The sequence below is a fragment of the Cyprinodon tularosa genome, unplaced genomic scaffold, assembly GCF_016077235.1.
Source record: "Cyprinodon tularosa strain WSP-4 unplaced genomic scaffold, ASM1607723v1 ctg117, whole genome shotgun sequence".
NCBI lineage: Eukaryota > Metazoa > Chordata > Actinopteri > Cyprinodontiformes > Cyprinodontidae > Cyprinodon > Cyprinodon tularosa.
In genome coordinates this window covers 181,331-208,052 of record NW_024037970.1, presented here as the reverse complement: position 1 = coordinate 208,052, position 26,722 = coordinate 181,331, and the positions used below count along the sequence as shown (strand labels likewise).

The window sequence follows — 26,722 nt, the reverse complement described above, 5'->3', positions numbered from 1 at the left end:
AAACAAAAGACTGCATTCGTCAGATTCCTGCTGCCCGGGGAGAGTTCTTTTCTTAAACGTTTCTGTCACGTAACAGACAACAACGCTTTCCTTAGTTGTCGTCAATCAGACATCACAGAAAGAATCATTTTTTTATTTAATAATTACAAAGTCAGCAAGAAACACTTAAATCCAAATCTATAAAAATAAAATGAAACAATAAACTGAGACATTAAATTAAAGTTTACCCAACCATACATTTTTAATGATCTTATTTAGTTTCAGCATTTGGAAAGGATCATTTATTTTGTGTTTGCCAGCGCAACCAAATCTGCACACCAATAGAGACTATTTACAAAGACCAAGGCCTCCTTGCAGCATTTTAAGTCAATAGATGCATAAAAAATAACAACATGGAGAGAAAAGGTTATATAAAACTCGTCAACGTAAACTGCATCAACAAAAGAGGCCAAATCAGCTTCCTTACCATCAGGTCTGTCTGGGACTCCAGCTCTTTGGCGAACGAGACAACATCCACCACAGTGACACCTTTATTAACCTTAAGAGAGAAAAAAAAGGGAATGCAATGTATCAGTTGTTTAATAAAGGAGGTTGGAGGACGCACAGAGGTTCAATAAGCGTTTCAAAAGTAAAGAGTTGTTTTTTTTTTCTTGCCCTGATATGTTTGCTATTTAAATGCAGCAAGAGAGTGAGATTCAGACCGTCAACACATAATAGGAAGGCTAAATGGAGTAAACAGGGTATAATAAGTTCCAGCCCACAGTGACAACACTCTTCAGTGTGGAGGCTTTCACTAAAGGCTGAAGAAAAGATAGATAAATGCTGACAATTGGTCAGTTTTATGGTTTTAGGCTTTCATTCTTTATAATGAAACACGCTGGATTTTGGGAATGACATAGAAAGTGAGGATTTACATTTAACACTGTATGCAACTATTACAGTATTTTCTAGACTATAAGCCGCTACTTTTCCCCCACTGTTTGAACCATGTAGCTTATAAGAAGATCCTAACCGCCAGAGGAGGAAGTGATAGTTGGAAATAAAATTAGGGGTTAATTTTCATTTAACACAAGAACATGGTAGCAGCAAGCACGGTGGAGAACAAATGTCCCGGATTCATACATTTTGCCATTTATTTGTCTCATTAAAGCTGCCAAACCAATGGAGAGACTGAGCTCAACTCAGACTGGGCTAAAAAATGGACAAAACCCCTTTTTTCAGTAGAAGAATATATATATGTATATATATATATATATATATATATATATATATATATATATATATATATATATATATATATATATACATATATATATATATGTATATATATATATATATATATATATATATATATATATATATATATATATATATATATATATATATATATATATATATATATATATATATATATATATAACACACCAGGCTATAATCCGCTGATATCTACTGAGCTGTCTCCCACCAAACCTGTAGGGGGAGCTCTATATATAGCCCCTGGACTATGGGACGAAGAAGAATGCTAGCTCCCATTAGCTTGTTGGCTCACAGCAGTGAGAGCTTCTACTGAAAAAAGGGGTTTTGTCCATTTTTTAGCCCAGTCTGAGTTGAGCTCAGTCTCTCCATTGGTTTGGCAGCTTTAATGAGACAAATAAATGGCAAAATGTATGAATCCGGGACATTTGTTCTCCACCGTGCTTGCTGCTACCATGTTCTTGTGTTAAATGAAAATTAACCCCTAATTTTATATATATATATATATTAGCAAAAGGTAGTTTTTATTCAAGTAGGCTATACTAAAAGTGCATGATTTTCATACTTAAAATCAGGCAGTGCACTTAGAGTTTACTTATTCTAAACTATATTTCATATACTTAGTATATAGTATAGTCAACTGAACTTGACTATACTGTTGTTTACTTTATTGTTTAGTAAAGTATATTTTAAGTATACTTTAGTAAACTTAAAAATGTCCCAATTTAGTTCGAAGAAGTATTACTTTAGTAATACTTCAAGTACACTAAAAGTACATTGTTCGGGTATACTTTCTAAACTTATACTTAAGTATTCTTAATAGAATTTATTTCAGGTATACTACTTTTTGCTAAGGGTAAGTTTTTGCTTTTTTTTCAAAAAATTTTGTGGCTGCAGCTTATAGCTGTTTTAGGCTGTTTTAAACGAGATTTGTTTTTGTATACACTCATGTATAAATGACAAAATAAATCTGTCTATATGTCTATATTATAGTGAGGTGCACTCTATAGACCGGAGAATATGGTACTTACTTATTTCCTGAGAGTGGCGGCCTGGTGTTTTTTTTTAAGCTTTTCAACTTTTTTTATTGTATTTACAATGTCACAAGTACAGAGCAACAAAATGATCTCTCTGCATTTAACCCATCCCCTTGGGAAGCAGTGGGCTTCCATTGTGCGGCACCTGGGGAGCAGTGTGGGGTTAAGGGTCTTTTGCTCAGGGACCCAGAGTGTCAGTCAGTGGGAGTGGGGTTTGAACTCAGAAACTGTGGATTCTAAGCGGAATACCCTAACCCTAGGTCACACTAGGGTTAGGGTATTCCGCAGTTTGTGCGGTTTGTGCATTTTGTGTATTTTATTAAATACACAAACTGCTCATGAGGGGAATTTTTTATTTTATTGATGCATCTTAGTTATTGTTATTCATATTCCACAAAAGAGAGTGTGTTTTGTAAATGTTTTTCATGATTTTACTAAAATGAAAAATTGTACAAACTTATCAAACAGTAAAAGTAAAAAAAAAATCTTGAAGGAGCCTCACTGTTGGCCTGTGTAGAACAAATATAAACATGCCGCTGCCTTTTACACCAAACAGCAGCAGTGAATTTAAGAGTGAATCTAAAACTCAAGTCGACCACGATAGTATCAATACTGTCAATGTATTGGATAAGTCTGTTCACCACTTGTTACGAGCAGAAGGCCTGAAAATAAATATATTTTAAAAATTCTTATACTGCCTTTAATTTAGGTGAACCCAAGAGGTCGAACTGAGGAATAGAACAAATGTCCCTTCACGCCATTTTGCTAAGAATGGATTTAACTGGATATCAAAGTATAAGCTGAATTCAGCAGAACATAACTTAAAGTTTAGTTGTTGATGATTTAGTAATTCAATAAAAAAAAAATCATTAAGATGTTAATTTTCTTTTCTCTAACATTGGCCATTTAAAGCAACGGAACCTAAACAATTGACAACACCTGCTTTTAACCAGGTTTTTTTTCTCTTGTTTTCTAGTTCCTATATTAAGGTATCAAATGTCACCTCTTCAAGGAAGTCCGCGTAGTTAATCTCTGACAGGCCTGCTTCAGAGAAATCTTGGAGGTTTTGCTTCCCCTCTGACTCTAACAAGATTATTCCTCTCAGGTCGATCCGGAAGCTCTCCAGCTGGCGCACCACATCCTTAGTGAACTGCAAACACAACAGGGCATGAGGGGTTTTGGAGCAATAAGAAAAGCTGTGGATAACTATCCAGAACAGGGATTCTCAAACTCAATATGGAAAATTCCAAATGTTATCCTAAAACAGGTGAAAGGTCTGTAACAATTAGTCCTCAGTTAATTAATCCCTTTTATAAACCTGCTTAAATCTTAAAAGCTAAATAGATGTTAATTTATGCCAACAACAGCTTGTTCTGTGACCCTCAGCTGCTCTAATATCTTTACACAAAACTTCATGAGAGGTTTTTGCTCAAACCTGATCACCAACAGGGCCTTTGGTTTCCTTATATACACAAACACATTTACAACACATTAAAGCTGGAGTGAAAAATGCCAACATCTGATGACCTACCTTAAAGAGGAGCCCTATAAAAATAGCTTTCACTAAATTAGTTTTTTCTCAAAAATGTTCTTTTCATTATGGCTTTAAATATTTAATTATTCACATATTTAAATGCTGATAGTAGCATGATACATTATAGCCACAGCTAATGGTTTTTGAATTACGTTTTGAAAAGTAGTTTTGTTTTTTAACCTAAAAATGAAAATATATTGTTATATGATTAATGTTTAACATTCATAATTATGGTTTTACATCTAGTCATGTTCTTTATCAATGTCGAAGATTTGACGATTTACTGAAACATGTAATTTCTCAGGGTAAAATCATAACACCAACTATATTGGTGAACTGCTTTCAATATATTGGTAATCTATTTCTGAATAAATATTTGATTGTTTTTTTTTTACCAGAAGTTATACATAGTTGAAAAGGATGGTTTGGGGTGGGTGTTGTATGGTGGACCAGCTCTACCATATTTAAAAATAAATACAGAAATAAAAAGGCAGAAATGCATACAGAAATGTAAAAACGACGGGCAGAAATAAATAGCATTGAAGAAATAAATAGGGTAAAAATATTATAACATGCATATAAATAAATACTTAAGAAAATCAGTCATTAATAAATAAAGTTGAAGATTATAATGGACAATAAATAAATGAGGGAATTATTACAAAGGAGAATCAATAAAGAAGCTAATTAAAAGACATATATACATTTATGTCTCACTGTATAATTTAATTTCTACCAACATTTATTTGTTTATTGTATATTTGGGGGGCAATAAATGGTGTGCTTTTTTATTTATTGAGCATTTATTTATATGGTAAAGCTCATCCTCCATAGTGTTGAGGCTAACGCTGATACCATACCACCCCTCTCATCAACCAACACTGAAGACTGTATTTCTTGCAAACTCACTGTCATGGATATCACTTTATTCACTCATGCTGGACCTCATGCAACAACATTTATTTTAATTCTTGTCATAAAATTCTTAGGTTTTTTCCTATCTTGGGCTTTAACGAATAAGAAACATCAGATTTAACAAACGTTCTTAACTTCAGTAAAATTCCTAAATAAGCCTTGTAAACATGATGCAAGTTTCCCTGTGTGTGTTAATGAGGAAAGTGAATCTGCATAATTACCGCCCCAATAATGTTATAAAGATACTAATGAGTAGCAGGGCTACAACTTTCATGCTTGTCAGAAGCTGCTACAGAAATGTAAACAAAATAAAAAACATGAAAATAATACAAAAAAAAATCTTTTGATTCAAAAACAGTCAATGAAAACATATGATATGAATGCTTAATATGAGCTCTCCATCAACAAACATGACAACTTTCTGCAAAATCTCCTTTAATGCACACACACAGACCACGTCTGTCATCCCATCATTGACGTCTGACATCTCCATCTGTCTCATGCATAAACATAAAAATATTGACAATAAAACCCTAATTTGATGAATTCAGACAGACACAAACCCAAAGATTCCACATTTAGTGTAATAATAAAGCCAAAGAGCCATGGAGTGAATTGAAAATGCCAGAGGAGCTTTGCTGAACTTTCTAGCAATTTTCTATTCTGGATGATATTTCAATAGTAGTTTGATCTCACATAGAGCTCATTGACTGTTCTTTTTGTGAAAATGACCACAAATTAAACCATTGTCCCCTGGATAATGACATGCCAATAAAAAGGTTATTTATAATTACAGAGCTGCATAATATATTATGATGCAGCCTAATAAAACCGTCATTTGCTTCTGAGAAAAAAAACTCTAAGAAAAACTGATATGAGAAAATATTAGTAGATGAATTATCTGTTATTTTTGTCCCCTGTCAATGAGAAAAAGACTGTGTTAATTACAACTTGTGCATCAGATTATTTTTTTTAAATAATACCTGCCACTGAATCACTGCACCCTGAAAACAGAACAACTGAAAAAGAAAATTTAACAGTTCCAAATAATATGCCATTCCTAGTGGTGATGATAGCGGCATGTAAACATGTGACTAGCACGGTAAAAATTTTTCCAGAGACTGTGAATTACTCAATGGATGAACACAGATGTGGATCGTGTTTGTTCAAATATTCTATCTTTGTTTTTCTGCTGCAGATATTCAATTCAGAAATGCATTTGTTGGTATTTTCCTGACAATGTCTTGCCCTCCAGCTGTGCTTTAGAGCTGTATTTGTTGTGTCTGCGTGCACCAACTCTACGTGGACTGACAGCCGACATAACAAAAGATTTCACTAGGTATCCTTATTCTTTTGAGCTCTTCTCAGAACCACAAACATCATCATTTCTTGGTAGAACTGGTTTTGTAAAGGAATGCCTTAACCAGAGAATGTCCTATTTCCCAGACAAGAGGGATGTTTTTTTGTGTGTGTGCCACCATAAAGACTGTAAAAAGAACACTGGGACAATAAAGTCATTTCCCGGCTAACTGTATGACCATGACAAAAGTTTAGGATTTTCCAGAAAACTAAATACGCCTTGCATACAAGATTTTTCTTTCTTTTTTCTTTTCTTTTAATTTTTTTGCTTTGTGCTTTTTTTCAGCAGAGTACAATAAATGTTTTAAAGTCAAAGTTATCTACTTCCAAGTGTAAGAAAGGAGTAAAAAAAAACATTTTTATCACTTTTTAAGGTGATACCGATGTCCATCTCCTGAGCCCTGGTACAGTTAATGAGAAATTTTTATAACTAAATAGCTTCATGTCAGGATTACAATTTAATGCAATGTATTATTTATCATATAAAGCCACTTTATACACTTAAAAATACCTAATGAAACTTAATCCTCCTAACTTGACTTTTTGGCTGCTTGCGAAAAGTCTGATTGGATAATAAACACAATGGTTACAGCAGTCAAACCAGTCAATCCGTTTTAGTATCAAGAATACAACTTAACAGGTCTACTAACATCTATAATACAACAAAGGGTGACAAAGTCAATAGAATTTTTCTGATAATTTTACATTATTTACATACAGATGTTATTGACACCACGGCCCAAATGTTTAATCATTGTAATTTTGCATGATATAAAATTAGATAAAAAAAAGGTTGCCTTCTGATTTTGGTGTGACTTTCCCATTCTAATTCATTTGTAAGATGATCCATTATTATTTCTGAGATAAAGATGGTTGTTACAGTTAAGATGCAAAAGAAAGAAATTTAAATTAGGGCGAAATGCAAGATATTTTTTTCTGATTTTATGAGGTTCACATGAGAAGTTCAGATTACAATGATGAATGATAAATGTCCAAAATTATGTTACGTATTGTATGACTCAGCTGCTGGCTACAATAATGAGTCACTAGAATATATTAAATATTAATATTACTCCCTCTTAGTTTGATATACTGGACAAAATTAAACCCTACAAAGTCTAAGACATTGCAAACCTTTTTTTTAAAGTAAAGAAGCTTTACATGAAGAAGTGTTATAAACATCATCTCTAGGAGCCTCTTTGCCTTTGATACTCATTATCTGTTTGATTTTGTTAATATGAAATCAGATGTGAACAAAGCCACAATAGGAGCAGCCAGAGAAGACTGTGTACATGCACCCACTCAAAGGGGCATTCAGTCCAATAGTTTTGCTCTTTGAGAGCAGATTTTTCATTTTACCATGCCTTCAATTATAATGCAAATTACCACTTTTGGAGCATCAGGACTGCCTATGTCAGTCATTTTGTGACGCATGATTATCCTGTTGTTTGGATTGTGCGTTTCTTTACATAACATCTTAATAATTTCATTAGGTTTTGTCATAAATTATTGTTTGATGTTTTTTTTCATCTTTTTATTCCTGTTAGATGCCTGTTTATATTAGGAACAGGGACATGAAACAGAGCTAATATTTTAGCACTCTGAGATACATTTACAATTGCTTTGTATTTATAATATTGCAAAGTATGGCAAAGACTTTCCGCCTATTCATATAATGTAACATCAACATAAGAAAAAATATGTATATATTTGCAATTTCTATTTATTAGTATTAAATATTATTTATGTAAATATTTACACTTTATAATCTGGTTCATTTCGGTCTTAAAAGGTTTTGAATGGTCTTATTCATAGCACTATGTGGTTATCATGTTTACTCTGCAGTACATTTTTGAGGAGATAAAAGTGATTTCCCCTTCTTTAACAATCTCTTGGATTTTAGTATTTACATAACCAGAACCTACAGCATAAATCTTCCCTTTATCTGAAAAATGATTGAGAAAGTGTTTTATGATCAACTGATGGCCTTTTTTGAAGAGTATGATATTTTAGAGGTTTTCCAGTGTGGTTTTAAAACATTAGAAAGCACTGAATCGGCTCTTCTAAGGGTTTTTAATGATACTTTCTTAGTCACAGATTCTGGTGACTGTGTGATTCTTGTACTTTTGGACTTAAGTGCTGCTTTAGATACAGTAAACCACAAAATTTTACTTTCTCGTCAGGCACAGTGGGTTGGCATCAGGTTTACGCCAATGGATTGGTTTAAATCATATTTAGAAAACCAAACTTTCTGTGTCTCTCTTAGCGATTACTGTAGAAGTCTTCCTCTGCTACCCTATTGTATGGGGTGCCACAGGGCTTAGTTTAGGGGCCACTTCTCTTCTGGCTCCACCTTCATGCACCCTCCCGTTCACTCAGGTCAGCCGATCAGCTGCTTCTTCAGGTGCCAAAAACTATATGGAAGCTTAGGGGCGATCATGCTTTCTCTGTGGCAGCTCCAAAAATTTGGAACGACCTTCCATTGCAAATTAAATTGTTTACTTCATTGTTTGATTTTAAATCGCTCTTAAAAACTCATCTCTTTGCCTTGGCTTTCTAAACTGTATTAGATGTTGATTTTAGTCTTTGATACATTATTTTAAATTACTTTTATTTTTATTTTATTATAGATTTTATACTTCTGATTTCAATTGGACTTTTATGGTTGTATGGTTTTTTGAGTCTGGTGTGTAGTGGTGCTATGTTGTTTCACTGTACAGCCCTTAGGTCTTTTGAGAAATTTTACAATGTTTTATAAATAAAGTTGGATTGGATTGGCTAAATCTTCATATTTGTTGTGTTTGTGCAGGTTACTAACCACTGTAGTGTTAAGGAATGAGGAGATGTTGAAGACTTTGTCCAGGCGGAGGGCAGAGTAGATGCCTTTGTTCTCTTTGCAAGTGCTGAAAAGAAACAGACAATTAAATACACATACTGGAGAGCATGAGAGAAAGCCTTTGCTGCCATCATGTGTAATTGACTGGAAGTACAGAAATATGTTTAAAGCTTGAAGCTGGATAATTTACAGAAAAAGCTAAAATCCTTCTTCAAATGTCAGACACAAATGAAAACATTTAGTCAGCCAACTAGGCTGACTCCAGTGTGTTAGTGCTCCATGTCTGTTTGTTTGTAAACCTAATAACTTTGGATCTACCATCCAAGATTACTCATAAATCCTTATCAAATAGTAGGATGATGAAAGCTCATGTAATGACATAGAAATACGCTGCAGAAAGGCAGCACTGATGGTGTATAAAAATGACTCTAATTAGCTACGGCAAGTTAACCGCCACTCCTTCATTTGCATGAATGAAATATTCATCAAGAGACTCAAAGCCACAAGCGATGAATGTGACAGAACGGAAAGTTTGAGCAAAATCTAAATAACTTATTTATTTGATTATCTAACATAAAACATTAATTCCCTTGGAAGAAAAACACATTCATCAGTGCTTTCTAAAATTTTAAGAAAGATAAAGAGCAAAAAGTCTTTTTCAGTTTAAAACTCTCACTTTTCTCATTTCTTCCTAGTTTTGATATCAGAGGAATGCATTTTTTGCTTATTAATTTCTTAAATACAAATTCCAAACTCTATAAAATATACTTTTATATGAAATTATTTTAGATTAAATCAAAATAAGAAATTTGAAATCAAGATATAAATCTGCAGAAAGTTGTAAATGTATGTATCCGAGTTTCCTTTACCTATACAAGCTTTCTGTCGTCAGCTCTAATTCAGAGTCATTATACAGGTAGCCAGGGATGAAATTCTTCCACTCTGGGTTGATCAAATACGGACTGTCCACGACCTGTGGGAAAAAATAATAGGTTAAAGTATATAATACATTTTCTTTTCAAGTTCTGCTCAACATTTATGCTAACACATATGCTTTACAACAAAATGATGAAAAGCGTGTTGGTGTAAACTTGGTAGAAATATAGCTAACAAATAGTACACTATTGTACTGTTTTGTTGAAATGTCCATCTGGCAAATCAATGTTGTTTTAGTATTGTATGTTATTTTTATTTTTATTCCTTAGGGGATGTGTTATTAGTGTGTATGTAGGCTATTTGTTTATTTTTAGCTGGTATTTTTTATGTGTATTCATTGCTTCTAATGGCAGCTACTACTATGTACTGTAAACCTGGGTCCATGAAAAATTTCCTTTAGGGGACAATAGGTATATTCTATTCTATTCTATTCTATTCTATTCTATTCTATTCTATTCTATTCTATTCTATTCTATTCTATTCTATTCTATTCTATTCTATTCTATTCTACCATAACCAATCAGTTAAAGGCAATAAATCGGGTTATCACATAATGACATGGGTTATTGGTGGAAGCAGCAAAAGAAATATCACAAATAATTACTCCGTAGTGTCAAAGGCACTAAGGTCCAGCCTGACAGACTACTGAAGAGAAATTTTCAAAAATATCGACTTCAAATTCATACAAAGTCATATTTTCTTATTCTACACACTTGCAACTCAGTAGAAACCGTAATCAGTCCAAGCAACATCATCTGTTTTTCCTGAGTTTGTGTTAAAGCAATACATTTATGATGCAAAGAACTCCTTCTGTTCCCATTGAGAATTACAAGCAAGTGTTTGGAAATAATTGAACGCTTGTCTGCTTCTTCACTTGCCTTGAAGAGCTCTTTGGTGTGGAACGGCTCACAGAGGAGTTTCTCCATGTTTCCTCCTGCCAGGAACATGGCAGTCAACAGCCCCATCAGCACCCAGGAGAAAATGAAACTAAATCCAACGCCGCTGTGGTACAAAGCAAACTTGAACTCAGGTGATAATAGTTAAATCTGGTTAAAACTATAACTGTGAATATTTTTATTTTATGATTATTATCAAGACATTCCAAAGTTTTCTCTTCCGTTTAGCATAGCACACCTTTAATTATGTCAGATATGTCAAATATTAAGAGAGAAAATTATGTTTGGAAACAACAGTTGGAGAGTTAAAGGAGTCTGAGTAAGAAAAAAGTGTTCGACTTCTTCAATGAAGACTTACGCTATGAGCAGTGTTCCTCCTGTATTGGATATACATCCCCGTGTTGTAGGTGAGGCATGCTTGTCGTATCCCAGAGTGCCACACAGAAGGCCCAAATAGTTAAAGGCCAAGACCAGAACCACCATGCAGCACAGAGCAATACAGCCAATCCATCTGTTAACATCAAGCAGAAGCTAAATACATTTTCACTGGACAGTGGCCTTAATGTCATACAAAATAATTGGATATAGTCTATTTTTTATTATTCTGAGTAAAAGAGCTGTGTTTTTTTTTTTTTTTTTTACAAGATACAATAGGTTAAACCAAAAAAAAAGCATTGAACTACTGATAGAAGCAATACATAAAATATACTGTACGTAATATATCAGATGAGAATATGTACAGCTGTCACAAAGAATAATAAGTAACCACTTTGTTTTAAAAACAAACCAGTTTGTCTACATTTTAGTGCATGAAGCTATTGAAAGACCCTGTGAATTTATTTAGATTCGGATATAATATACTCAAACATTCCTGTCTTTCTCCTTGATAGTTGCTTATAGGTATAAAAAAGGGATTAATTTATTTTCTATCATAACAAAATAATGACAAGTTTTGCATCTTCTTTCATCTTTCCTTCACTATATATATTCAGATGTTTTGTTTTATTATGAACAGATAAGGATCAGGATGTCAGATCACCTGTAGAAATCTATTTGATCAATTTCAGGATAGTAATCTTCAATTTTGGCGTGTGCATGGCTGATGAAGATGGTGAAGTTGGACAGGCATGTCTGCACTGGAAAAACTTTGGAGAAACTGGTGATGTTGTTACCGACGCTGCCCACCAAATTCTGTATGCCTGAAAGACAGATCAGTTAAAAGCATGAAGAGACCTAAAGCTCTGAAAAGCAACAGAAAGATAGGATTCCGAAATGTAGTTTTTTTTTGCTATTAAAAGACACTCACTCATGACAACAGCTCTGGTCTGTTCAATGACCATGTGTGGGGTGTCATTCAAAGCATAGAAGCCCTGTGAAATGGAGAAGGCATTGGTTATTTTTGTTAACAATAATAAAAACTGAAAACTAAAAACAAAAATAAAAACCAATTTAAAAGTGTTGAGTGAAATCTTTTCAGTAATTAATTAACTCTTACCCTGTGGACAACAGAGCTGAGATCTGTTTTCACAACATTTTTCATCTTTTCCAGTTGAGGGTTCACATCAGGGAGCTAAAAATCAGCAGAAAAACCAACAATAATAAACATGAATACTGATGCAAGGGGAAGATGACGCCGTCATTGGTTTATCACTGTTGTAAGTTTTTCTATACTCATTAAGCAGATGGCAAACACAATATTCCGAATAAAGCTAGAATTGATTACCTTACAAAGTGAAAATACTATAATATGGGCAAGAAATATGAACTCCTACCAGACATTTTAAGCAGAAAAAGGCTGAAAAAGCATTTGGAAAAATGTGCCATCCTAAATATTTTTTTTTTTTAACACAGAGTTGTGATTATATGCACACCAAATGTAAAATAAAATAAGGTTTCAAAATTCTCAGCTAAGGGCATAATGCTTTAGGATGATCATGTTACTTATGTTACATAAAGCTTTATGCATGTTTTTTTTTTATTAATAGTACTATAGCCTATACAGTTTCAGGGTAACACTTTGACATTATAAAACTACATTTTGAACTGCATCCTCTAAAACTCCACTTTCACCTATCTCCCAGCAACCAGCAGCAGTTTAATCAGTGGTTTTCTCTTCTCATCCACAGGAATCCAGTGTTTACTGATTCCAGTGTGGAAGAAGCCTGATCCTTGCACTGTCTTTATTGGTTGTGATATCTGTGGAATGTTGGTGTTATCTGTTTTATGAAAACCCTCTGGTTTTGTCCAATTCATTAGCCAAACTCAATGCACTCGCTAACCATGGCACTGGGAGCTTGTTTGGTGTAGATGTAAAGTTTTTGACTAGGAATCAGACCAGCTTGGCTCCTTGCTTCATATTCTCTCATGATAAACTCTCAAGCATGGGTCATACAGTGTATGTAACAGATAAGAAAACCTAGCTGCTAAAAGTCTTCCCCTGTAGCAGTCCAGATATGTATTGGTGTCATTAAATCAAAGTTACATCTTCCCACTGCTACAGAGGTGATAATTAACTTTTTAATTTAATTTCAACTTCATTACATTTATGAACAGACTAAAGAGATTCACAGCATTCTCCCCTCTCAGACTGTGAAACATTTATTTTCATACCCGGGTGAAATTTGCACTAATCTGCAGCTGGGACAAAGACTGGCGGATGCTGCGGCAAAGCTGGGCTGTGGTGGCGTCCGATTCTTCATCAAGGCAGCCAGGGTCATCGAGGGTACGGTTGATGCTGTTGCGGATTCGGCTTAGGTTGAAATGAAGTTTTTTTTCTCCTTCCTGCAAGACCACCAGAGAAACACTGACGTTCTCCAGGGCCTCTTTGGTTTCTCTCATGGCTGAAATGAAAGGGAGTAAAGAAGAGATTAAAAAACGTTTATTTGGCTGCCTATGAAAAACCAGGCCATGATTGATAAGATGTTCAACTTGTAACATTGATTTTCTTTTTATCAAACAGTAAGAATTATTTATGGATCAAGTTGAGTTTTAAATTTAATTAGCTTTTTAAAAAAAGGGATTATTTCCTCAGGGTCCAACTTTTTACAAAACGAGCCATTAAGACCCATAAAGAGGAAAATAATAATAATCTATGTAACTGATAAATCTGATAAAATGTGGGATGGATAAAATGATGTACAGCTTCATCTTATTACTATTAGAAGTACATGTTTTGTGTCATTCCTCAATATAATTGGCCCATTGTTTAGTTGTATGTATGAAAGTTTAGTTTTATTTTTATTAATAGGTATACAGAGACAGAAAAAAGACATAAAACACAATGTGTGCTCATGTTCCACACATTCAGACTCAAACAGGGACCAATTAACAGAGTGAAATCACCAGAACAGAGCTCATTACAACATATAAGGCTGAACTGAACCTATGTGATAAATTCTTTCATGCAACTGCTTTGTCTTTTTTTCCTTGAATAGAAACAGCCATATTTAAAATGAGGAATATTTAGATTCTTTAAATTAACAATGTTGTTAATGAGGAGCTTTAGAGTTTTGAAAAGCAGCAGTCAGTTCTGGCTAAAAGCCCCATAATAACCTGAAGCAAATGTCCAAATTCAAATTAAGGTTCAGGAATAAGAAGATGCTAGCACCCTGGAAGCATGATAAAAAATTATTGAGAAAAAAGGGCAACACTGAGGCTGTTACAAACATTAATCCCATGTAAAAAGAATGGTGTTTGATGATCCTTATGTTCAGCTTTACGTTTTGAAAGCCGTTTGTTCTTCTTTAGGTTTGCCACAGTTATGAAAAGTGTTTTGCAAAAGTATTCACCTGTCAACTACATACTGTAATGTTTATTTAACAGGATTTTATGTGCAAGAAAAAGTAAAATAGTGCACTTTAGAAGTAAAGGAGTATAGTTCAGGGTTTCCATATTTTCTGCAAATAAAATACTAAACCAAGTGAGTTAATGCTTCTAGCACAGTGAAATTCTGACTTATTTTTCAGTAATGGTTCCCATCTTTCTACCCTTTCATAAGAGTCAGATCTATCAAGACTATTCTAGCTGAGCTGTAAGCTCTTGTTTTTTTCTTTTCTTTTTTTCCCCCCAACATACAAGGAAACAAAACCACATCTAAAGACAGGTTGTTGCATTTATAGCTGTTCAAACACAAATTCTTAAATGAACTTAAGCAGTTCTGCTGCATACTAAGGGGCTGTGTGGATCATTTCAGGGCAACCCATAACTTTGGGTAACTAATCAGTTAAAAAAAAAAACGTCTGCAGTGCCTAATTTATATCAGCTATGTTTATGTGTCTAAACTTTTATTTCAATAGAAACCTAGGATTTCATAGATACTCAAACAAATGCATGTGTATTTTTCCTTAAGAAATAAATATTTATTTACTTTATTTTGAGTGAAAGTCTTTGAAATTTTGTATTCTCTTTTGGGTACATGATGTTTAAAAGGTGTTGGTGGTTGCTTCATAATACTGTTCTGTAAAAAAGGCAGATGCAGTGCAAATGTTGCCCTAGCCTTGGGGTTTTTAGGGTACAGAATCAGTTGTTCTGTTTCTGCCATTTCCATCAGCTCATGTTGAACCATGTAAGGTGGGACTGTTCACTGAATAATAGGCTGCTGTATTCAGTTCATGCAAAATGAAATAACCTCATAGGGTTGTTGAAGTATTAAACAAAAAGAGTGTTTTTGGATAAATCAAGCTGATTTCTACAGCAGAAAGTGCACAGCCACTTACTAAACCTATAATTTCCTTCAACAGACCTTGAGCTGGTTTTCATTTATGATGATTAGTGTTTGAAAAGAAAAAGTAATTTAATTTTTCCATAGATAATGCAATGGAATAGTTTGACACGCCTCTGTTAGCTGGCATCCTTTTTTTTGCAACTTTCTCTCACAGGGGTATTTGTTTTCAAACAGCAAATGGGTCTATTGTTTTATAATATAACCGAGATTCAAAACTGCAACACAGCCTTTTCCTTCACCTGTCTGTTCCTATGCCTTAAAGATGCTGTTTAATTATATTTTCCTTACCACAAAACTCTCAGGCCCGATAAATATAAGTTAATTTTATACAGAGGTAATATTACACACAGCTGTTTATTCAGAATTCAGCTGAATGCATTGGATATTATTTTGGGGTATCAAAGGGAGGAGGGGGACATCATGGAGAAACGATACTTTTTAGATTTGTCATTTGTGAAATAAATTAAAAGCATACATATTTTTTCTTCTTCATATTTATGTATGCATCTATTGTGTTGAATGCAATGGCTTGATGTGTATGAAAGCTCTTTCAAAGCAAGGCATTTTTAGATAATTAGTCACACTTAGTTTTTCTAGGTTAATTAAAATAAAATAAGGACTGGTTACACAAACACTTGACCAAGACAAAAAACAGTCAAAACATTCAGATGCAGGTAGAGTTTGGTTTGGACATTTAGTGGACTCAACAAATACTGTCAACTTAAAAATGCACTTAGCAACATTTAATAAAAAAATACCTATCCCACATTATAGAAATAGAAATCTAGCAATCCAAATTGAACAATAGAATAAAATCAACCCTGCTTATGTTTTCTATCACCATCATCTCCTTCTTGACTGTCTATGAGGTTCTGGGATATTTGTTGTCAGATGTTGCATAGTGCAATTTGAAAGTTGTAATTGCTGTCCAGTAAGATGAGACTTGAGGATTAGGGAGGTTCCACATTTTCAAGGAAAAAACAAGAGGGTCAGATAACAGGAACAACCACAGCATCAAAAACATTAGGGACATTAGGGATTAAACAGCTGTGGATCATCAGAAATTTATTGAGTCTCTGAGTTACCTTTGATGAATCTCTGGATTTTCACTTTATGACATAAAAATACAAATAAAAAACAATAAAATATAGCAATACTGATTAAAGGTGAATGATTTACTCACAGCAACTGAAAGGAAATGATCAGATCTTAAGTTTATTCATAAAACAGCAGTCAGGCTATTCAACCTAATGACAGAAGCAGGAAGTTTTACACCAATCAGAGTAAATCAAAGAAAGGATAAATGTACCTCCAGCCATATTAAGCACTTGGTTTAAAGCAGGATGAACCTCCTTATCCAATTGTTCATGTATCCTTCCACCCAGTAATGGACCTATGTCTGTTAGAAAAAAGAAATAGATAAGGAGAGCAAGAATTTACAATATACGCTAGTTTTGTTTTCTTAGGCACTTAGACAACTTTTATTGTCATTTTCTATACACAGAGTGTAGACAAATAGAACATTTTGTTTTGTACAGCTTTTTATGACATTTCCATTTCTTAAAGTCCAGCAGTGATCAAATGTAAACAGTGTGGGAGAAAAAGACATGGTGCAAAAAATGCATTGATATGGAAGTCAGAGCATTAAATATATATAGTATGGAGTTTTGGTTCAGCGCTGTCAGTTTGATGCAGAGTCAGTGACATAATTTATGGTTGTTTTCAACAGTTCAGCTGTTTTTGTCAAAAGTTATGTGACTGCTAAAGGACTTTGAGTTGCTTTCTTGTTTTTTATTGTTTTGCAAGCTTAACTTTCAAGAAAACTCTCTAGAAGGAAACTTGAATAATCAGGGTGAGCATCCTTTACAGTCACAGCTGGAGCTAACTAAACTCAGTTACGTTGCCATTCAGTTCTAAAAACAAGTCTTGGAAAAGAAGAAATCAACACAATGTACTACAAGGAATAAAAGCTGAGTGAATCATTTATGCCTACTTAATTCTCCATTAGAGGAAAGAAGTTCTACTTACTATCTAGGTCGTAGATGACTTTGTTCTTGGCGGTGGCGTATTGGGATATTAGGTAATCGATTTGCTGCAAACAGGAAACACAAAGGCAGTCTTACATGAAAGCATGCAAAAACTACTTCATTAATCTTTTAGTGGATTCTGAATGGTTCAGAATAAAAAACTTGTTAAATCAATTGAGACAATATAAGTAAGAATAACAGCAAAAATCAAAACCTCAGGTCTGAGATTAAAACTAATGATAAAAATGTACTTTCCAAAAATGTATTTTTTTTTTACACTTAATGCAAAAAAATAATGATTCAAATGCCGAACAATTACTCCTTGACATTTCACAAATGGTTATTGTTTATGTACATTTTTACAAATGGCAGTTAAAGGGCTGGACAAGAGCCAGCAGTAATCCTTCAATTACAACACATTTTTTGAACTGCTCTAGATCTTGTTTCTTACAGAACATACTGATTGCATCAGATCAACAAGATTCACAAGATTTCAATGCTTATTAAGGTAGAGTATCAGTGAAAAGCTTTAATTCTTGTTAATAGGCTTTAGACCATGGTCATGATTTCAATCTGGGGTTAAACTCCATCATGAAGCATCTCAGTAAACTTATCAGAAAGTGAAACATGAAGTGCTGAATATTTCCCTGGGACACTTGTGACACAATAACAAAACACAAAAACTTCACTCTAAACTTCAAGCAACGTAGAGTCTGTTCATCTTCACTCCTCCTCCAGTCTCTGGGACACAGTTAAGCTCTTTTCTCAATTTTATTTTTTTTGTACAGAAGATAAAACAAGAAATACATGCCATGTCCTGGATATGTATATGCTTTGTGGGTATTAAACCACTGGCCCCATATCTCGTGAAACTCCTAGGGTAACAGCTTCATGATGGTTATTAATGTTACCTGTAACAACTGCTATGCCACTTTTTCCTTCCAATTAACTTTCTAAAATTGGATGTATTCTTTAGCGAACACCAACATGTAATGCTGACCTCCTTTCAATATCTGTTTGTTGGACAACAGTCAGTTTTTTACAGCATAAAAAAACTACATATTAATGGTCGTATTCATGTCTTCTGAGAACAAGTTTTAAGTACAACAAGCTTTAAGTTAAAATCCAAATTTAGAGAGAATGTGGATTTGAAAATGTCTCAGAGTAATGCATCCATAAAGAGAGCAAATATGTTTCACTGTCGGACAGACTTTCTCAAATCATAAATTCAAAATTATTTTGTGATTTACTGAGAGGCAGCAACGGATGTTAGGTGTCTATATCATCTCACCATTGGTGTGTCGTTAGCAAAGGTGTGAAGGTCTCTCATGTTGCTGTTGACCAGCCGCCGTATGTTCTTCACCTGAGAACTCAGGTTCTGGTTGGCTGCATATGCACACAGAACACCAATCCTGCAAACAGTTGAAAGATGGAAACACAATGACCTGTTTGTGACAAAGCTTTCTCAGTCCTAAAAGCAGTAGGTTTTACAGAGTGGTATAATGGCATGCTATAAGCAGCAGGGGTCAGTCTTTCCTGCCTTTATTTTTTATATAAGAGGCACCTGTAGACCAAGGTACTTTAATTATACAAATCCATCATGAGTTCCTGCAAAATGTGATGATTACAGTTTGTTACCAGACATCAAATCAAATGTCCCCAGGTTGCAAACAAATATAAATGACATTCAAAAACACAGATGCAAAAAGCAGGGCAATAGAGGGAGTCTCTTCTATGCTTCTAACAAACCTGGATAGCTCACAAGGCTTAATTAGTTTCAGTAACATCAAGGGAGCTAGCCCATAATATTAGGCTGTTTCCATGACTCATTTTCATCCCAGCTGAAATTTCTGCTAAGCACCTCAAAGCTGTACCTGCCTCTATAAGTCTCTTTGGGTTTTCCTGAGAGTACCGCTGTGGTTCTTGGGGTGTTAGCCTCAGAATAAGAAAAAGAAAAGAAAAAAAAAAGATGTTTGATGGAGTTTGAAGAAGTCTGAATTCATAGAGTGGGATTGTAGAGCACAGCAAACCTCTTTCATGGAAATGCCTCAGCGGAATAAGCAGCTTTATGAATGATGTAAGATGACTTGCTGAGAGGAATAACAAAGGGACTGACTCAGATGCTGCTGGGATGTTTAGATCAATAGAAATGGATGAGGTTGTTGTGACTCATTATATTAAAAAAGCAGAGGGGCCGTCAGTTGTGCATAAGTAGAAAAACAGCTCGTACATATGTGATGCTGTGAAGATGGTGTGTGTAGTTTATCCTTACAGTGTTCTGAGCAGCAGCCGCTGCATTAGTCACAGTCTGGCATCAAGAAAATTATCTGATGTGATGTTAAATTGCAGACATTTTCCAGAGCAGGGATTGTAATGTCTGTTTAGAATAGCTATGATGAGATAATGTTTTACATTTTATCTGACTGCCCAAACTTTGTACATAAGGATTAAGTGATTTCTGCAGAGCAAAAGAAGGTGAGCTAAAAAGGTAAAATAACTTCTATCTATCTATCTATCTATCTATCTATCTATCTATCTATCTATCTATCTATCTATCTATCTATCTATCTATCTATCTATCTATCTATCTATCTATCTATCTATCTATCTATCTATCTATCTATCTATCTATCTATCTATCTATCTATCTATCTATCTATCTATCTATCTATCTATCTATCTATCTATCTATCTATCTATCTGACATTGGACCAAATAAATATTTTGCAACTGCAGTATTTCAAGCATTGACTCATGAAAAATTCAGTTTCAAACCGGTATTGTTCCATAATGCTTGCCACTAACAGTTTTAAGCTATAAATATAGATGAAATATAGGTATTGATTAATGAGGTGATCAAAACGCATCGAGGATCATTTTATTGCTATATATTTGCAGACCCAACAGGTTGTCAGCTGTGGGGAAGCTGGCTGCTGTGGCGCATTGGGTTCGACCACTCAGCTATCTGAAGGTTGAAAACTTAACCCTATAAAAAAATATTCCACATTTATGCATTTGGTTAACAGTCTGCTACGTTATCCAGTTTGCCAAACAAGTCACAACCTCCATAAAAAAAAGGGTAAGAATTCCCCAATAGAATAAGAAATGTCAACTATTTGTAGAAAAATACATAGACCAAAATACATACCTGACAGGCCAAAAATTGTTCAGAACTGTTTGAATTATCCATGTGATATTAAAGATACTGTTAATAGCAGACCCACAAAGTCCAGATAAGGAGAGAACATCATCCAGTATTGGTGGTTCCCACCATGAGGGTTTTTGGAAGGTCCTGTCTTCCTCCAAATCCTCAAAAACCACGAATTGTAAAAAACAACTTCTGAAAACATGATTGATGCAAATAGTAAGAACATTTGACTTTAAAGGCAAACTGCTGACACAGAAGCACAGCTAAAAATCTTAAATCAGTGCTGTGATCTCTGAATAACAAATGCTTTCAATAATTACTTTCTGTCACCACAAATGTTACAGTTTTGATCAAATTGCTGTGAATAATGACTGAGTTCATGTTCCAACTCTTTAACAGAATAGGTTGAAATCTACTTAAAAAGAAAGAGTTAAATGAGTAGAGCAGGACTCAAGAAAGATCGACATTTCTTGGAAGAGGAAAAACAGCACTTTAGCACCAAAATATTTTGTTTTACCTTCTCTCCCATCTGTTTCAATTTCTTTCAATCCTATGAATATGCAGTTTTATCAATTTATCATCTTTACATTCACGAAACTGAAAAAAATTCAAATATATTTGTCTGATAATATCATTCTTTCTTCTCAGGGTTCAATTGGTTATTTCAGCAAAAGCTGCACACATCACTCAACACACTGTCCATCTACAGAGAAATTCAGGTTTGCTATTACACACAGATTCTCTGCCTGTAGAATCTACACTTTGTTCCCTTCCTCTCCCTTTCAGCCCACCTCCCTTTCTCTTTGTCTCCCTGATGCCCAGCAAGGTCACTGGAATCTAGTGCTAAACAAAGAGTCTTTGAGTGAAAAGTAAAGCAGTTATCAAAGAGCTTTAAACTGTTCTGTCTTCCTTTACAACATAGAGGAATATTTTTGTTAGATTTTACCCACTAAAAGGATTCTATCACGTAGACATATATGTGGAATAAACATATTTTCTTTTTAAAAACAGTCTAATTGAAATCTTTTCCACGGAATAATATGATAGTTTAGTAAAGGTGAAAAATGCAATATCCATGACACAATGGAAGCTGTCGTACAATATTGCCACTTGCTCATCCGGGGGTGGATTAAAAGCTGCAAGTCAGGGACTTGATCCCACCTGCTGGGTTTCCTCAGGAGGAAAACTTATTTTTTACTGATTTGAAAAAAATAAACTAAACTGGACGGAATCGGATGTTGTTTCTCAAAACCATCTTCATTTCCTCTATGTGCCTCAAACGTTCTGCGCATTTATACCCTCCGGCATATGAAAACACTCTCAAAGCAACAAGCAAGTTATCTTACAGCAAAAAGAATTTTCTTCTGCGGATGATCAGCACTCCTCGTTTGTTTTGAAGATACTGTCACAAACAGACGGGCTGAAACTGAGGCCAGCTGTTCAGTTTAGTCCAAGTCGGGGACATTTGTGTGATGTTTAAATGTATTACCCAAGGCTTCACTTTATTTCTAGAATTGTTTCCACCTGGAGAGACTCACAGAGAGAGAAGTTGTAATTAGAAGCGTTTTGCGACATAATTAATAAAGCTGTTTGGCGGTCGGACACCGGCTGAAAACGGAGCCTGTCCCCAGATTCACCTCGTGGGGAGAAGAAGGGGTGGAGGTGGGTAGAGAGACAGCTGGTGAGCAGGAGGGACGTCATTAACGACGCTTGAAGGAGACCTTGCAAGCCGATTGGCTCTGGGAGGGGTGCGGTCCTGAGGCTCATTAGCTGAGGTTTGGAGGCATGGCACCAGCAGGTGATCCAGGTAAGGCTGATCGCAGTCTTCTAGATTGAATTTACACTTAAGCTTCATAATCTCTACAGATTAATGTTTTTCAAAAATACTAATGAAAAAATTCAAATCTCATATAATACCAACATGATCAAAGCGACATCCCATTTATCTAAAGAGAGTTGAGTAAAGTAGTAGTAAAGAGTGTTTTTAGTTGCAAACCGTCAGTAAAATTAGCTTAAATTGGCTTAATTTGGAAAAAACACATACCGGTATAATACACCACCACAGACCCGAGCTTGGAATCCCAACAGCTCCTCCAAAGTTCGCATGATTGCTTCTCTTATTAATTCCCTGCTTATATGGCTGTTGGTTTATCTGGAATACAATGGAAACCACACCTTATAGATTTTGATTTGCAAATATCTTAAAACCTTGTGCTGAATTCTCTCAACTTCAACATTATGTTGTACCTAAATGGATGTTGTTGTATCAAATAGATTTACACTACAGTACATTGTTGCTTGTGGCTCTCCTGGTCACAATATTATTTAAAGCCCTAACTTGCTTTGCATACATTAGGTTATATGAGTGCTGCCTCTTTTGGTTTACACTATCTTGGTCTTAAAAATGAGAAGCCGAGCCTCTATCATATGGTGGTGCCTCAACACAGATTTTAAGGGATTCCAGGTTAGTTTAATACATTTAACTTTGGCAAATGGCTACAGCTCTGTATGGCTTTTTTTCTCGGTAGTGTATTTTTTTTTGACCAGGGGGGATAATTCAAACACTTGGAAAAAGATTTACCTCGAACAACTGTGGATAAAGGCTTTAATTTTTGTTTGAATAAAAGCCAAATGACACATGAAACTCCTCCCTAAGGGTGGAAACTCAGAAAAGCAGATGAAGAAGAGCATGACTCCAGTGCAATACTGTAGAATCTAGGCCACTACTTCGGGGCTGGGAAGTGTGTGTTACATGGTCTGGTGGCTCCATAGCTTTTACAAACTCTAACAATGGCCGCATTCAGCGTGACTGTGTTTGCGAGGCAGGGACAGTCTCCTTTCAGCCTTGTTTCACACTGCTGGAACTGGCCCTCATTTCTCCCATCTCTAATAAAGACATAAGCTTTAGTCTCAAACTCTTTTTTTATGCTGTGACTATCCAAAAGTTTTGTTTTTTTACTTTAAGCATATCTTAATTTATTTGCTTTTTTGTGTTGATATAATCTAAATAATGTATGGGAACAGAGAGATTAGAGCGTAATCCATACAGTAGGACATACAGTATATGTGCTGTGTTACACAATTTGGAGTCAAAACAATGTACTCTCACATCCTGTCCTTGTCTACTGAGCAGATACAATCAAAACATTTTACAGAGAACGAGTACACATGATGCTACGGTTTAAAGTATTTTTATCGAGATGTACCCTAATAATGTATGTGCAATGCAAAATGCTTGTTAAGCAGCCCAAAACTTTCTGGCTGCCTGAGCAGACATCCTGACTAATTAAGCAGCTGATATAAGCTTGTTATTCTTACTCTATCATTAGCACAGTAAAGAGAAATCCTATTCTGCCAGTACTGAATATAATGGGTGTTTATTCTGAAATTTAAACAATAAACAAGATTTAGAAATAACAGTTTTATGACTGAAAAAGTCAGTATTGAAAGTTTTATTTAGCGGGATTAAGAATAACTGGCCCTTTTCTGATTTAAGTTAAAGTAACTATTCCATGTTTAAGATGTCAATTAAATTTATTGTGTTGATACCGCAAAACGTAAAACGGGGATACTTTACCGTGGGTTTGCTTGCATTTAGAATCTTATAATAGCCCATGTACTGGTGGTAACCCCTTTAATGCATAATGGTTATTCAAGTAATCAGCAAGATGTTTCATAAAAGTCGTTTAGTTTGAAAGTCAGACTTAGTTGACCAGGTCTGGCTTATTTTGTTGTCACTCAGGTTTTGTATAGCTGGCTTGCTGTAGTGAAGAAGTACTAATTTCTTGGATTGCAATATTCTGTCATCTTTTTTAGTACAAGCAAGATTCCTGCACACAAAATCTGACTAATTCTTAATTGAAAGTGGTTCAGGAATGAAAAATATGGCTAAGACTGAAACTAGACCTAACTTGGATAAAAGTATTTAACAAACCTTTCATTATTATAATATTTTACATAAAAAAAGAAACTAACACTGCAATTTGTATTAATTTTGTTAAAATTGTAAGACGTTAAATATCTTAATTTATTTTGATATATTTCTGGAAATACCTTGAGCAATAAAAAAGATGATAATTTAATAATTCAATAAAGACAGTTGAAGAAACATCTAAATATGGGCAGACTTTAATTTTGAAATTAAGCTTTTTTTTGTTTTGTCTTTTATTGGTGACAGGACCTGTCAGTGCCAGCATATTATCACACTGTAGTTTTGGATCTGATAAAGTCGATGTATGATTAGAATTTCATAAGAAGTGAAATTAAATGTCTTAGAGAAATGATGATGCAATCTAGCTACAGTTCCTGCCACAGTCTCCATCTGTTTCGCAATTTGCCCCACTCTCCAAAATATGCGTACCTGTACGGATGGGTCAGTCTTCATTAGAGGGACTGCAGATTTCAGGTGTGTTTTTTTTTTATGAATCACAACATTTTGTGCATAAGCAAGCTTTATAAATGAGACCCCGGCTCAGTATGTAAACCCAGCGTCCAGCTACAATCAGCTGTTCCCCATAAGCATATAACCAGACAATGAATGGATACGCTCTAACATGCCAGGGCCTTTCCTGTTATATAGCTCTATGTAAGTAGCTGTTTCTTCATCATTGGAATGGCCGCATTTGTAAGGTTGAAAAGAACAAAACATAAATTTCCTGTGAACAGTCTGGGGGAGATGATATGAATGCCAAAGTCTGTGCATAACAAATACCAAGGAAGAAGGCTTTCCAAAAAGCAACAGAAGACAATAAGACAAATTAAAATAATTCTAAAGCTGTTCCATTTAGCTGTTTTATCATAAAGTACCTGTGCTGAATTTGATTAAATATTACCATTTTAATATGACAAACCACAAAAGAATCATGCTGTTTTTTGTTTTGCTTTTTAGGCAGTGAAGTGGTTGTTTTAACTAATAGCTGTGTGTGATATTCTAGTTCAACTGCATCAAAAGGACAGGGGAGTTGGATTATTCCCCTCTATGAGTAGAGAAATTTCATTATAGAAAAGTATGATTTAACAAACCATATCTCTTTTTTCCTTGTTTTACATAAACGTAGTTCATTATTTGTCAAAGTTGATGAATTAAACATAATGTCTTTTTAGTTCAAATGAGTATTGAAACACAGGGACTCAGAGAAAGACAAAACAAACCAATTTGCATTAGAAATCCTGTTTTTGGGGCTGAATAAGTACCCAGACTAGCGTTGCAGAGATAGAGAATCTACTTGAGCTCTATACCACATCACAGAGCCCTGCAGTTTCCTTTCCTTTCTTTTATCTTCAGAGGTGCAATGTGCAATACTTTCTCTATCCCTAAACTAATGACCTTATAGATTTTTAGGGAAGCCTGAACGACATGCTTGAATTGTATGTTGTAATGTTGCGTACATCCTACAAATAACCACAGAGCAAGATAAAGATGTTTTCATGAAAAACACAAGAGCTTCGGAAAATGAATACTGAAATGAGCTGTAATGTGATCAATTAGAGCTTTCATTAATATATTGGAATTTCTCGTTATTTAGATTGTGAGGGGCATGTCTGGGAAAATATAGAGGCAAAGAATGTAATGAATTAAACTTGTGATGACGTGGGAAAGAAAGTTTTAATTAGGAAATCTCAATTTTTCCCAGTAATTGCACAATGTCTTCATTCTCCTCGATAGTTTTAATATAAAAACTTTGGCTTTTTGTGTCAAATCATTGACTTGCTTATTGTGTTTGACATTACATTGACAGCTTTGCTCACACAGTACTGCTTTAAGCAACCACAGTTCTTATTGTGGCAAATAACATCTCATTATCTTAAATATTGATAATATTATGTCCAAGAAGATATTCCCAAATGATGAACCCATAATGAAAAGGATAGGATGGGGAGTGAGTGGAGGATTGGGGTGGGGGGCCCAGCTCATAGAGCTTTGAAGAAAAGGCGATTCTGGTGGTTTGACAGTAATCGAGTTCCTGTCAGATATTAGGTGCTATTTTGTAACCTTTAGTTAACAAAAGGAACTATGTGTCAGCATTTATTTTCTTTCTATGTTAGAGCTTTTAAAGT

The 26,722-nt window shown here is 34.7% G+C and overlaps 1 protein-coding gene across 2 annotated transcripts in view; it reads right to left on the bottom strand.

Annotated features, from left to right (window-relative positions):
* Window positions 1-26,722, bottom strand: part of prom1a (prominin 1a) — a 143,212-nt gene that overhangs the window by 18,629 nt on the left and 97,861 nt on the right. For both annotated transcript variants that reach the window (XM_038307956.1, XM_038307963.1), the window contains exons 18-31: window positions 18,809-18,929; window positions 17,519-17,582; window positions 16,800-16,889; window positions 16,576-16,599; window positions 13,378-13,607; window positions 12,263-12,337; window positions 12,074-12,137; window positions 11,807-11,966; window positions 11,126-11,278; window positions 10,750-10,873; window positions 9,805-9,908; window positions 8,918-9,002; window positions 3,295-3,441; window positions 467-538 (exon numbers count right to left, since the gene is read on the bottom strand). In XM_038307956.1, coding sequence (XP_038163884.1) covers window positions 467-538; window positions 3,295-3,441; window positions 8,918-9,002; window positions 9,805-9,908; window positions 10,750-10,873; window positions 11,126-11,278; window positions 11,807-11,966; window positions 12,074-12,137; window positions 12,263-12,337; window positions 13,378-13,607; window positions 16,576-16,599; window positions 16,800-16,889; window positions 17,519-17,582; window positions 18,809-18,929 — 1,513 coding nt within the window. The remainder of the gene's footprint in view (window positions 1-466; window positions 539-3,294; window positions 3,442-8,917; window positions 9,003-9,804; window positions 9,909-10,749; window positions 10,874-11,125; window positions 11,279-11,806; window positions 11,967-12,073; window positions 12,138-12,262; window positions 12,338-13,377; window positions 13,608-16,575; window positions 16,600-16,799; window positions 16,890-17,518; window positions 17,583-18,808; window positions 18,930-26,722) is intronic.